This window comes from Phaenicophaeus curvirostris, chromosome 1 (assembly GCF_032191515.1).
Source record: "Phaenicophaeus curvirostris isolate KB17595 chromosome 1, BPBGC_Pcur_1.0, whole genome shotgun sequence".
Taxonomy (NCBI): Eukaryota; Metazoa; Chordata; class Aves; order Cuculiformes; family Cuculidae; genus Phaenicophaeus; species Phaenicophaeus curvirostris.
Window position 1 is genome coordinate 39348218 of NC_091392.1, and position 14690 is coordinate 39362907.

General features: G+C 40.9%; 1 protein-coding gene across 2 annotated transcripts in view; it reads left to right on the plus strand.

Moving 5' to 3' along the window:
* TMCC3 (transmembrane and coiled-coil domain family 3) overlaps positions 1-14690 on the plus strand; it is a 77896-nt gene that overhangs the window by 13449 nt on the left and 49757 nt on the right. Inside the window, exon 1 of one of the 2 annotated variants that reach the window (XM_069853485.1) lies at positions 5873-5893. The exons of the other annotated variant lie outside the window; for it this stretch is intronic. Coding sequence (XP_069709586.1) covers positions 5891-5893 — 3 coding nt within the window. The 5' untranslated portion in view covers positions 5873-5890. Of the gene's footprint in view, positions 1-5872; positions 5894-14690 lie in introns of those variants that run through there. 2 annotated transcript variants of the gene reach the window in all.

Sequence of the window (14690 nt, forward strand, 5' to 3'; positions counted from 1 at the left end):
GCAGTGGATTGTTTCAGGCAAGGTTTCATGTGTCTTGCATTATCGCCTACACAGCAGATTGCTGAGTTTTGTTGCTGTGCTTAGCATCAGTTATAACTTGCTCAATGCCCAAGTGCTTTTAGCTTCCCTTGAAAACTGGCTGCTGCCATAAAATAACCCGATTTCTGTTGTTATAGCATTTAAATCACAAAGCGTGGTCAAAACAACCAGTCTATGCTGACAAGAATTTCCATCAGTACACAGCTATGGCATCAGTCTTCAGCTGAAGGAGGGGACCCAGTTAATAACATCTCTCTTCCTTACAATTTTTTTACAAATTCATCTAAGGCATCCATCCACTGTCTTTCTGAAATGCTGACAGAAATGAGATGAGTTGCAAATTGTCTGAGGGGTGAAATTCATCCTGTGCTGCCAGTGCTGCTGGATGAGGGAAAGGCTGTGGATGTGGTCTTCCTGGACCTCAGTAAAGCCTTTGACACAGTTTCTCACAGCATTCTGCTTGGGAAACTGTCAGCCTCTGGCCTGGACAGGCGCACACTCTCCTGGGTGGAAAACTGGTTTGCTGGCCGGGCCCAGAGAGTGGTGGGAAATGGTGCAAAATCCAACTGGAGGCCAGTGACAAGTGGGGTTCCCCAGGGCTCGGTGCTGGGTCCAGCCCTGTTCAATGTCTTTATCAATGACCTGGATGAAGGCATCGAGTGCACCCTTAGCAAGTTTGCAGACACTAAGCTGGGAGGAAGTGTCGATCTCCTGGAGGGTAGGGAGGCTCTGCAAAGGGATCTGAACAGGCTGGACCGCTGGGCTGAGTCCAAGGGCATGAGGTTTAACAAGGCCAAATGCCGGGTCCTGCACTTGGGGCACAACAACCCTGTGCAGTGCTACAGACTAGGAGAAGTCTGTCTAGAAAGCTGCCTGGAGGAGAGGGACCTGGGGGTGTTGGTTGACAGCCGACTGAATATGAGCCAGCAATATGCCCAGGTGGCCAAGAAGGCCAATGGCATCTTGGCTTGGATCAGACACGGTGTGACCAGCAGGTCCAGGGAGGTTATCCTCCCTCTGTACTCGGCACTGGTGAGACCGCTCCTCGAATCCTGTGTTCAGTTCTGGGCCCCTCACCACAAGAAGGATGTTGAGGCTCTGGAGCGAGTCCAGAGAAGAGCAACGAAGCTGGTGAAAGGGCTGGAGAACAAGTTTTATGAGGAGCAGCTGAGAGAGCTGGGGTTGTTTAGCCTGGAGAAGAGGAGGCTGAGGGTTGACCTTATTGCTCTCTACAACTACCTGAAAGGAGGTTGTAGAGAGGAGGGTGCTGGCCTCTTCTCCCAAGTGACAGGGGACAGGACAAGAGGGAATGGCCTCAAGCTCCACCCGGGGAGGTTCAGGCTGGACATTAGGAAAAAATTTTTCACAGAAAGGGTCATTGGGCACTGGAACAGGCTGCCCAGGGAGGTGGTTGAGTCACCTTCCCTGGAGGTGTTTAAGGCACGGGTGGACAAGGTGCTGAGGGGCATGGTTTAGTGTTTGATAGGAATGGTTGGACTCAATGATCTGGTGGCTCTCTTCCAACCTGATGATTCTATGAAAATACATGATGATACCCTTGACAGTGGTGAGGAGCCCAATGCAGAGAGAACTCAAAAAGTTCTGCTCTGGGAGCAGTGTCATCTCTCATTTGTTTAACTTTATCACTTAAATATATGTTTATATTATGTTAAAGAACAACTACTGTAAATAGCTTTTATATATATATATAATTAAAAATATTCTTCAGACTGATATTTGAAAGATTCCTCTATGTATCAAGTCTTTTAAGTAAGCCACACAATCAAAGGAAGTTGAATGTTAATAAAAGGTTGCAGCATGAGGCCTTTCAAACTCTCCAATTAGCAGTGTTAGTGCTGTGACCATGTCTGAAATGCAACTCTGGGTTTTCTTCAGTTATTTTGTTAGTGCCTCACCTTGAAACGCTCCAAATCTCTTTTAAGGAAAGACATATTAAAAATGTAGTGAAAAGAGCAAATAGATTATCCATGGAAGTTAAGTTTTATTAAATGATGGATGTGCTATATACCTGAGTAATGGATAATTCAGTAAAATATCAGTGTGCCTTTGAAATAACCTTACAGAAGAGCTGTTGGCCGTAAATTAAATCAATAACTTGTTTGTGCATATTTCTAAAATCTCAAAAATAGTTTCCATGTTCTCTGTCAGGTGCCACGTGATCTGACAAGGTCAGCATATTCTTCAAAGTATTTGCATAAACATATTGGTGCTTTTCCAAAATCTAAATGAAATTCAAAATCCAAAGAATTAGTCCCGAGTATCCGTTGCAGCAGGTATCTCACCTACATGGTAAATTGTGTCACGGCTGCTCTGGACTGATGCTGACCAGTACTGACAGCATCATCTACAAGATCTAACTAAATTGTGATATCCCTTGTGTAGGAACCCCTATTTATCCACATAGCAGCACGATAGGGTGATCCAATTTTTGAAGATCAAAATAAATTTAATTACTATAATTAGATTTGAATCAGAGAGGTATCGTACGTACAGGAGAACTAGAGACAAATTTCTGAAATTTCTTACAGGGAACAAGCTATCATCATGTGTTTGGCCCTAGGTAGCTTTTCTACATTCATTCAATAAAATCCTAGTAAATGGAAATGGGAAGAGCCAGCTAGAACAAACTATATATTTCTTCCCACCTCCTGAGACACTGTCCTGGTGGAAGAACTCCTGCTAGCTTGCAGACCACCTGTTAATATGAAACCACTGCAGCTGCTTAGTATTAAAACTGCAAGTTTTCATACAACTTCTAATATTTCTGATTCAAGAAATTATGCTATTGCATATTCTTCCTTTTACGTGTATATATATATATCTGTAAATATATATATCTGTAAATTCTAGCTTGGAATAGTTAGGCATGCATGAGTAACTGACTGAGGGCTCCATATCCAACATTCAAAGTTGTCCAAGTGGCACAGAATTTTGGTGAAAAGAATTTCAAATTTACTAGTGGCTGAAAGCAAGTTTTTATTGCACACTTTCAACATGACCATACTAAACTACAGATACTGATGCTGCATCTTATTTAAATGACTCTGCAGAACATGGGAAGAATTTGCTTGTTCCAATCACAGGACTGATTTTTTCCCCTACTTTAATGGCTGTCCACAATTCATTGAACTAAAACCCATCAGCAATAACAGAAAAAAAATTGAGGGGATGCTTAGTTGTTGAAAACTGGTAATGTTCACACAAGTGGAAAAGTTTGTCCCGATTTCATGACATTTTATAAGTTTGTTGCAAGAATTAATTATAAAAACCAGTTCAGAAACTTCTCCAATGAACCTGCAGCATGCAGAACAAGTCCACTTATTTTTTTCTTCTTTGGGTAACAATGCACCAAAACTAGTTCCTTTCTCAAAGAAACAGCTAACTTTCTTCCACTGCCCTGTTTTACTGTTCATCCAGCAGTGCCCAGCTGACAGCTGCTCAGGATTTTGGCAGACTGAAGGCCAGAGGGTGTGATGTGGATGTTTTCCTACACAGCTCACAGTGCCGCATGTTCCCCTGCAGACAAATTGCTGTGAGCACTGAGAAGGCATAAATTAATAATGTCTGTTTATACATATGCATGTCTGTAAAATACCTAATGAATAAAGAGAAGATAGCTCAAGAAATATATTTTTAACCACTAAGTTTGCTGTCTATAGTTTTTCTTATTTCTGAGATTACCGGTCAGTATGAACACGTGTTGAAAATAGTAGGGATTTATATGCTGGAAGCGTCATTCACGGGTACCAAGGAATGTTGGAAAACTATGAGGGGCGAAATGCTCATCTGCATATCTTCACAGATGCCCGTGTGTGTGTGTAGACCTAGAAGTTACAAAAGGAAACCAGATAGCTGTATCAAGATGTTTTTGAAGAATCAAGTCAAAAGAGGTTTTTCACAATGCAAACAAGTTGCAGGGAGGTTAGCTGTAAAAGGAAAAGGTATCCATAAATGGAAAACATTCTTTGTAGGGGGAAAACCTGCTGATTTGGGGTCTGTTAGTCTCTTCTGGTTTTAAATCACCATATGATTTTGATAGATAGGCTGAATACACCTTCCTGAGAGCAGTTACTAAATAGTTGTTTATGTTTATTCTCATCTTAAGAAGAGCATTCACTTTAATGTATTTAAATGCTTAGGGACATTGTTTAACTTTGAAATGTTTATTCTGCTGCCTGTCTCCATTCACTACAGAGGAGTACAGGAATTCCTTGCTGGTATAGTTGAGCTTATCTACTTCTTTTCTTTATTAGTGAAGCAAAGTTGCGTACAGATGAGTCCTTATTTCCTACCTTATACCTTATAAAAATAAATACGTTATGGTTTTGGGGAATAAACAAATGAAGTCCAGATAACCGAAGGAAATTACATTATGAGTAGCAAGAGGAAAGTTTATTCAGATTGAATGAAGCATCCCCTGGAGATGAGAGACAGTCTTGGAAAAGTGTGTAGCTTCCCTGCTGTGTCACTTATTTTAGTTATATATAAAGATTTTTTTCCCTTTGTAGTGAACGAGATAATAGTTTGCATATTTTACCAGATGCTTTATATCCACAGATGTTCTAATGCCACATTTGCATTATTCTTGGTCCTTCAGGCAGCACTGATAGTTTTCATCTTTCCCTCATCATAATTTGAGCAGCTGGTATTATGATACTCAATAAAATTGCTGATCTTGGCTTCACCAGAAGATTTACTCTGAAGCTTCTCGCTAGGATTTTGCTTGGATGAAGCTGTTTATTACATTTCTGAGGCCTGAATGCATCAATCTGTTACTGAAGTTTTGTTAGAAAATAGTTCATTCTAAATGTTTAACAGTTTTTCTTGGGGTGCCCAAGCTTTTACATATTTCCATAAATGTTAGATGGTTTGATATTTGACTGTATCCATACTCCACATCTTTTACAAGGATAATTAACCTTTATAAACATCCACAATATATTGGTGTTAAGAGCCTTTGGATACAAACATACCTGATATGATATGACACAATTAAACCCATGGCAACTAGAAATATGATTGCATGATGAACTTTAGTCTTTACTTCTGACTTCTGCTAGGTTCTGCCTTCTGCCCCCGGGCACAACTCCCTGCCCACCTTCCATAGGCAACACCACCTCTTGAGGATTTGTGCAGCCAGTCAGATGAGGGAGCTTATGAAACTAATATGAATGTATTTTTGCAATCTAATAATTTATTTTGTTTTGACAGAGATAGTTTTCACCTGGATCAGCTCTCTGACCACCTCTCCATTGTTGCATCCAAATTACAACCCATACTTAAGATATTGGGCCAAACACAGACATTAAAGGTACATCTCTCTGCCCTGATAATACATGTGTAGCATTACAGGCTACCAGTCAACAGCTCCATACATGAACTTTGAATCAGTGACATCCAAGCAGCCAGTGGTTTTTATTGCAGCTTAAATACATACTATAAACACTGCTCTGTCTACGTTACTGCCCGTAGGCAGCTCACACCGGTTGCTTCTAGGTTTGTGTAGTAACCAATCATTTCTGTTTATGGCCCTGAAGCCTCTGATACCTTCCCATGCTGTAGTTTCAAGGCCACTGATGTCAGCCAGTGACTGCGCTTTTAGAAGGCTGCACCTGTAGGTGGGGTTGGTCTTAATCTACACAACTGGGACATATATAGAGAGTGCCCTTTTGCAGCTGCTTGGTATTGCTTTCTGTGCAGTTACAGCAGAGCTACGGGTATGGGACCAGAGCGACTTTGCTTACCAGCCAAGGCAGAATTGTGGCTTTTAGCTTAAAAATTCTCAAACCATGCTAAGGGTTTCAACGGTGTAAAACGGAACTGCTGGAAAATGGTAGGTGGTTTGCACGAAAACTTGTGGTAGAGATTAAAAATAAGTGACATGAAAAACAAAAATGAAAATAAATCTATTTTAAGAGAGTTTTTTTTCCTGTTAAGTTTTCAAAGAGTGAAAGCATTGTGATATGTTGTTTTAAAAATTAGAAAACGTGAGAAAATGCATTATTTTAAAAAAGGACAATCTTTCATTGAAAGAAATGCAAGGTTCGGGTGAGTGGTAATGAAGAATGTGCTCTTTTGTTTCACAATTGTATCAGACCTGGGTACTTGATATGCTGAAAATCATTGGAATTGGTGAGCATCAGAGTGGGTTATGAGGTTGGCACTTTCCCTTTATGTCCTGTTTTTAAAATACCACTTGTTTCCAAAGGGATTGTTTTGATTTATGTAATAGGACTTCTTCCCAGGCTGTGTTACTTTGTAGTAACTTTTATATGCCTGAGCCCTAGAACTCTTACTTATTTATGATATACCATGTTGCTATTAGAGTTTTATGTTGCTATTAGTGTTTATATATTGTTGAAACCCTTTCTACTGAGACCTAATTATGAGTGTTTCAAAACCTACATTCAATAATTAATCTTTATAAGCAGAGTAGGAAGGAACTTTCAATCTCTCCCTTTATAATGCTTCAAATAAAATTGTTTATAAGGCTGTATATACCTGTGAGAAACATGCACAAACAGAAAGAAATTTAAGGAAACATTGTAAAAGAACAGTTTTACTATTAACCCTGTTATTATTGCAGATTTTATATCTGTTTTGATTTGTAAGGGTGTCTGTGAGATTCTTGTTGGTAATGTCATGACTTTTGTACTGGGCTTGAAAAATGGTCTGACACCTGTGAAACTTTTGGCCTGAGGCGGTTACAAAAGAGAAGTCGGGAGCTGCTCATAGCTCGAACAGAGGCAATTACTTGCCAACTTTCCAGAGCCAACCAACTCAAATCCTGCTGCCAAAACTGTTTTTTTCTTGAGGCAGGAAGAGGGACAGCTTCATCATTTGGTGACAGTTGCGGCTAGCTGATGGGCTAGAGGGGTTTCAGTTTCTTCCAGCCACAGATCTGTCTCGCTGCCGCAGGGTGTCTTCTGCTTGGGCCATCCAGGTGTCTGTGGACACCAAGGTTCTCTAAGTTTCCGTTACTTAGGATTGCTTTATGTACAAATGCTTAATCAGTATAGCTGTATCAATTAAGAAGGTAAAGAAAAATAAAACTCACTCTTCATAGATATAGCTTTAGTAAGAAAAGCTCAGTTAGAATTATCTCGGAAAAACAAGTTATTAATTTTGTTCTAGAAAATTGTATTCCTATATAGCAGAATAGGAATTTTTTATTCGCAAATGTTGTATCTCCACCATGCCATTTTCTAGAGATCTCATGATGTAACGTTTTCCATTCATGGAAGTTTAGGGAAAAATTCCCCATAAATGCTGGGGCTCTAACATGTATTGCTACAGTTTCCAAAAACATTGCAAGATGTGCTGCTTCCTATACATTCCCACTAAAACTCCAAAGATAAGAAAATTGAACTCCAGGGTATCTCATGCACTTGGTTGTATAAACAAAGCAGAAGACTTCAGACTTTCAGAAATCGTCCTCAGAATTTCTTAGTCAAGAATAGCTTATGAAATTATTATTTTAAAAGGCCCAAAAGGGTGAGTATATGTTTCAAATTCAGACTGACTTTTTCTTCTTAAAACCCTATTGTCTCACTGGCTTTTCTGAACCATCTGATAGCACCGAGATAGTTACAAACAGGAATCATCTTATATCTTATCACTTGCCTCTGTGGTCAACTAGTCACATGTATAAATGAGCTAAATCTAAATTCCTGTTCGAATCACAGTTTAAATAGTCTTAACTATATAGTTCTTATCCAGGATCATAGGCATACAGGTGCTGCAGTTTGATAGTGTTCAGAATGAATTCTTCCATGCAGGAAGTTACGTAGCTCTGCCCCGTTCTTTGGGTCATTAATACTGAGTGAATTTGCTGTGGAATATGCAGAAATATGCATATTGCATATGCCTTGCATATTGAAGCTCCTTGATAAATAACTATATTTAGATGAGTAAAAGGACTGTGTTGCTGGATAATTATAAATGATGTTACACATAAATGATGTTACATAGATATTTACTTCACATAATGCAAATGTCTGTGTTGTGCTGTTTTATTTCTTTGTCATTTGCTGCCTTTAAAATATTTGTTGTGGAATATGGCACTTGAAATATTTATTCCAAATACACATAGCGGCATTTGGGCTTTTATGCTTAGCTGTTGTCAATCTTTCAAGTCACTGTCACCCAAATCAGAGCTGAATGTCATATGTTTATGTCTGACATATTGAGAAGTAAAGTGGAAGGAGCTTTCTGGTTTTATTATGCTCATCTTAAATGGGCTTTTAACTCTATTTATCTAATGGCTTTTATTAATGCCCAGTTAACCCACCAGACACCCAACTCAGCACACTTGCCCATTCACATGCTTCTAAAGGAAAGCTTTCATATTGCACTGAATTAGATTTAGCAGAACTAAATTCAGATGATTTTTAGGTGGCTGAATTTGATAGAGGCGAGGGAACACAAACTTTACGTCCCTACAACTTGCATCTCTGCAGACAGAAAGTCACTGTAGTGAAAACCAAAGAGCTGTGTTGTAACAATGCTCAACAGGAAGAGGTGTAGGCTTACTTGTATAATCATTAATTTTTCTGTCCTCCCATAACCCATCTGTGTTTTCTGGTTGACTGGGAAAGGAGTCCTAATCCTGCATTTGACATTGTCTCTTGATATGGAAATAATTGATGTCATGCATTTAGCATGTCATAACTTATACAGAGCCACAGCCATGCAATGCATTTCGTGGACAAATAAAATTGACAGGTTCCTGTCCAGCACAATCTACAATCTCTGTGCGCAACCGACAGACACAAACTGAGCTGGGATATCTGTGAAGTTATGTCTGTAAAGCAGCAGGATGAAAGCTGTGGTGTATGGACTTACAGAGTCTTTAGGAGCTCGGATGTCAGCTATCCAGCTACATGCCACTTCAGGGCACACTGTGTGTGCTTCTTGGGCAGTGGGTAGAGGTGGCACATCCAGAGACCAACTCATTTGCTCCTGGGCTATGTCTAATTTGAGGGTTTGACTTGTTTGTTTTAATTTGGGATAAAAAGTCTCACTGATGTAACCACCAGGACATGCGGTAACAGGAGGCTCAGGCAGTCTGGTTTCTGGATGCAGTCTGAATGGTTTGGATGCAAGTTCACATTCAAATTTGGAATGGGGGTCCACATTTGTGCCAACAGGCTGCAGCTGTTGGTCCTGCATTCCTCACGAGAATATCAAAGTGGCCGATTCAGGACAGACAGGCTGGATACACCTATTCCCAGAAGGGCCCCAAATCACATACTATAAGGCAGAAAATTTGTAAGCTGATGAGCAGCAACCATTTTCATTGCCCAAGGGAGAATTCTGTACTTGCCACTGCAACATGGGTCATCTTTAGCATAAAATAGTTGGGCTCCAGGCAAGTTCTTGGGTATCAGAATAGCTGTCATTCAAGTCTGCTAAAAAGGTGACTCTTCTTCACATCATTTGAAGTGGAAAACACTGCCGCCATTCTGCAGGTAGTTTGCTGCCACAGTCATTCAGCAGCAGCAATGAGGACATACGTAGTGGAAGTTTCCTAGGCTGTACAAGAACAAGGAAAGGGCTTGAAATTGGCCCATCACATAGCAAGGGACAAAGGATAGTAGGCAGGGAGGCGAAAGAAGAGGGAGAACTTCTATTATTCTCAACTGGAATTTTTCACTCACTTCTCTACGCTTCACCCCCTATCAATGCACTCGTTACATACATAACAGTATAACCTCACTAATACGTAACAGTCCTAGTTTGGGAGTTTTTTTCCTGAAAGGAGGTTGTAGAGAGGAGGGTGCTGGCCTCTTCTCCCAAGTGACGGGGGACAGGACAAGAGGGAATGGCCTCAAGCTCTGCCAGGGGAGGTTTAGGCTGGACATTAGGAAAACATTTTTCACAGAAAGGGTCATTGGGCACTGGAACAGGCTGCCCAGGGAGGTGGTTGAGTCACCTTCCATGGAGGTGTTTAAAAGACAGGTGGATGAGGTGCTGAGGGGCATGGTTTAGTGTTTGATAGGAATGGTTGGACTCAATGATCCAGTGGGTCTCTTCCAACCTGGTGATTCTATGATTCCTGTGTAGAAAATGGATACTCGCAGGGTGTCCACGGCTGCTATGTCCTGAAAGCACACAAAACATCTCTTAATGAAGAGAGAACAGTGGAGGAGGGGAGTTGATCTTAAATTTTAGTTTGATGTCTGAATGTTTTTCAACATCTTTTGAATGAATGTCACAGGTTGGCAATGCAATATCTAAGTCTCAGTGTGATCCCTTGGTAGTTTATGTTGGGTACAGACGAGCAGAGTATCCTTTTTCCTGTGGGTGTGAAAGGCTCATGCTTTGGCTGATAAAATGAGAGCTGTGACAGTGCACTCACGGATAACCGCAAGACCGACGTCACTCAGCACCATCCCATTTGCTCTCAGAAATGGCACTGACAGTCTGTCATCACGTAGACCTTTTCCCTGGAGGCCGGTTGCTAAAAGCTTTTGGAAAAAGATTTGGAGGGCATGTTAAAAAGTCTCTCGTAAGAAGTCCCTGTATCCTGTTTAGAGTACAGATTGTGGAAAAAGGGACCTTCTTCCTGACTGTACCTTTGCCAACGGACTCTTGACACTGTATGTTTAATTTCTCCCAACAAACATCAGAAGACAATACTTAATAATAGCATTTTTAGTTCCAGAGAGCTCAAGGTTCTCCAGAGAAGAAAGAAGTGCTGTGCTTCTACTTTTAGAGATGCAGTGGGGAAAGTGAAGAGAACTAAAGAAAATTGCCTAGATCCAGATATATGGTAAAACTGGAAAGAGAACGTGGCTAGACCTCAGGCCAGCCTCCCCATGACAGAATCTCTACGCTTTCCATCTCTATAAAGGTTTCCTTTCTTGTGATACTTCCTAGTGTGTGTGTATGACCCCATCTAAGGGGTTACATTGTGTGGGAGTCAGGTTTTGCTAACTAATCCCTCTGCTGCTCCTCCTCCCTCTGTTGCCTGTATGTCAGTCAGCGTAGGTAATGCATGGGTCACAGGGGGAATTGCTTTGTCTCCTGCATGGGGTCCTGTAGCAGGAAATGGGTGGTAAAGATACAACTTGTGCAATGAAGAGTAAGACAGGCATAATCTATGGAAAGCTACCCCTCTAGGGATTTATTTTTCCTAAAACAGGGCAATGCAGGCAAATCTAACACTGATGTGTCTCCCTCTGAAAGCCAAGTACAGTTGTGTGTGCCCTTGTACGGTGATCTTAAGCCTAACCAAACCTTCCTTTCCTAGTTGGCATTATTTTTTAAAAGGTTACATTAAAAAGGTAGGCAAAACCACGTAAATATCAGGAATTAAGCACTGTGGGTCATGCCAGCATGCTGAAGTGAGGGAAAGCACTGGAAAATGATTAAATTGCTCTGTGCTTTTAAGGGCAGATGGGCAGTCAGTGAGGGCTTTTGAGGTATTTGAACTTTAAAATTGACACAATGGGTGGCTGGGATGATTTAACCCTTTTATTATTAATTTAAACCATAGAAACTGATTTTTAAAATACTTTGTGAGAAGAATGGAGCACAAGAGAATTAATCTATGGGCTACCACTTCTATCTGTATCACTGTCAGTCCACCCCATTTTCCTGCGAATATCTGGAAGGATTTGCTTTAGAAGGTTGAATGTTCAGTTAAGAGTAAGTGCAGCGTCTGAGAACAGCATTTATTCAAACTCTGTGGACTTTTGAAAATAACAGTGAGAAGTACTTGGTGAGGCTGTCAGAAGTCATGTCTCTGTTTTGGTGTGGGAAAAGGGAGTTGTACAAACCAGCTGAGTGTGAGAGAAGAAGTGGAGTTGTCTTTGGTGAGCCAAGAAAAGTGAAATACATTCTGCAAACATGCTATAGGATAAGTCTTTCTGCTGCTGCTGCAGGTCAGGGAGAACCTAGTGGCACACACGTGAGGGGAAAAGAGCAGCCTTTGGCCAGAGAATTGCATGGCACCATAGTTTGTTATGCACTAAACTTACATTCTGAAGACACAGATAATTTAACTCTAACATTTGAAATGAATCATTTATTAAGACATTTGCAAAGTGCGACACCTGCAGAGGCTGCTGAGATGGGAACAGCTCCTAATCCAGCATGTGTGGAAGGGCCCTCCTGATCTGCAGGACAATGCCTTTACTCAAACAGCTATTCCTGCTCCATCATAACTTGCTGCTGAGAACAGTAGTTGTTCCTAGTTGCCTGGACCACTGCCCTGTGGTCACAGCTCCTCCAGGAACCACCCAGTGCCAGGGTTTTTGCTGCTGTTGAAGGACACAGGAGCTGTTGTTGCTGGTATGTGTGGCAGCAACTGCTCCCACAGCATCCAAACAAATGGATCCATAGGCTTGACTGAAAGGTGTGAGTAATGCAACACTGAGGTCTTACAAGACTAGCTATGTCATCCTCTCTTCTTAGGAAAGACATTAAGGAGTTCTTTGTTTGTAAATACTACTGAGCCCAACCACACATGATATACCTCTAAAGAGATATTATGCATCCCTGTCTCTCTTCATCTTGAAGAGACGTTTCATCATTTTGTGGTTAGTCTGCTGCTATTATTTAAATAAAGCTGATATTATTTAAATAATCTCTTAAAGTTTTGAATAAACTATGATTAATAATAAGCCTTGTATTACTAAAAGAGCCAAGCATTTGAAAGCTTTTCCGTGCCCCTATTCCAAGTACTTACGCCCTCTATGCTTTGATCAAGTACATCTGGCAAGGCTTAAAAAAACTCCTGAAGGTTTCTGAGGAAATAAGGATGTTTCATCCTAGGTGCTGGAAACTGCACAGTCCCCTATGGAAAAGTACAATTCTGACTTCAGTGAAACGCCAGACCCACAACATTTGCCTATTTAATTTCTTACTGACCTTTGCCTCTTGCCCTCTGGCTGATTTGGAGTCACAAACCAGCTTTCATGTCGGAACTGAAGAACTAAAGAAATTTAGTTCCCATTTTTTTCCAGCATCCTTCCAACTTCAGCTATCTTGTTCCGCTGTGCAACAAGTACAGGAAGGGTGGCAAGCCATCACCTGTGTGCAAGTATCCTGTATTAGTGTGGTTATTTTGAATACTGCATTAGGCAAATAAGGCTTACCTTAGCAAATTTACTCACTCACTACTTAATTTGTCTATGAATTTGGGATAACTTTGTAAAAGCTGGTATTAGAGTTGAAGAAGAAACACATACCAAGAAGGTGAGGTCTAGGATTTAATTTTACTTGGGAATTTCAGGTCTCTCATTTTTGAAGATATCATTACATGAAAACAACAAAGAAGCCCTACCAGAGGCAATTAACCTCTGGTAGTAGTGATGTCTCAGATTATAAGATTCCAATAAAAACGTAAATGGTGGCACGGAAATACTTCTTTCAAAGCTGCAAGCTCCCTGTAGGATAGTTAGCTGTGTTGATATATGTACGTTTACATATGCTCTTGCCTTGGGACTGTTGCTGTCTCTGACTAGAGAAGAAAAGAAGAGACTTGTGCATGAGAATCATAAAAACTGTACTTAAAAGATGAAGTCCCACTGCTGTTGCAAGGGAGTCAGTCTGAAGGAACTCTGGATTTATTTTGTGTAACAAGGGAGAAGTGGTAACTTAACTATTCTACTTATTCTAGAAAAGAAAAATGCACATTTCCTGTACAACTTAATGGGTGATTATAAAAAACAGCCTTCTACTTACGCTTTTCAGGAGTTTAAAATGTGTTAAGTGTTAGGGATTTAAATGCATTCCTCAGCATAGGTGTTCTGAAGGTAAATGCAAGAATCAGTCAGGAACTCCACTCAACTCTTAGGAATTTAAGTACACTGGCATACACGTGCCCTGGAAAACAAGTTTTCCTTGAGTGTTCACAAGTGTGGTTTGCTAGGATGCTGAAGGGTTGCTCTCATCTGTGTCATGTGCAGAAATGGAGATTGAATTGGTTGCCATGCTTCACTGACCACTTTGGAAAATGCAGGCCCAGATTATTTAGTTGGTTTGACAGAATTTTTATAGTATGTTTATTGTGGAAACCTCTAGAGATCAAGGGCTTTCCAGCAGCAGTGCTCAGCTGTGTCCACCATGCCTTATGCTACTGTAAACAGTAATAGAATAGTAGATTATAATCAGAGAATGGTTTGGGTTGGAACGGAGCTTAGAGATCATCCAGTTCCCATCCCCCTGCCATAGGCAGGGGCTCATAGCCTCATCCCACCTGGTCTTGAACACTTCATGGGGCATCCATGACTTCTCCAGCCAATCTGTGCCAGTGCCTCACCACCCTAACAGTAAAACATTTCTTCTTAATATCTAATCTAGATATCCCTTCTCTGAGCTTAAAACCGTTATCCTTTATCCTATCACTACACTCCATCTTTCCTGTAGACCCCCTTTAAGAACTGGAAAGCTAATATCAAACTCTTGCAAGTGAATGTCCTCCAGGATAAACAACAATGCTTCCGGTTTCTTCCTTTCTTTCCCCTTTGGACTTCTGAACCTTTAGAACAGGCTATGTTTTGTGAAGTTTCACTGCAGCCACAGGGCCTAGATTCCTTTTAACAGATGACCTTCCTCCCTGCTTGAGGGTAACTTCATCCAAGAGCTGCAGTTTTAGCAAAAAGCCTGAACTGAAGCAGGGC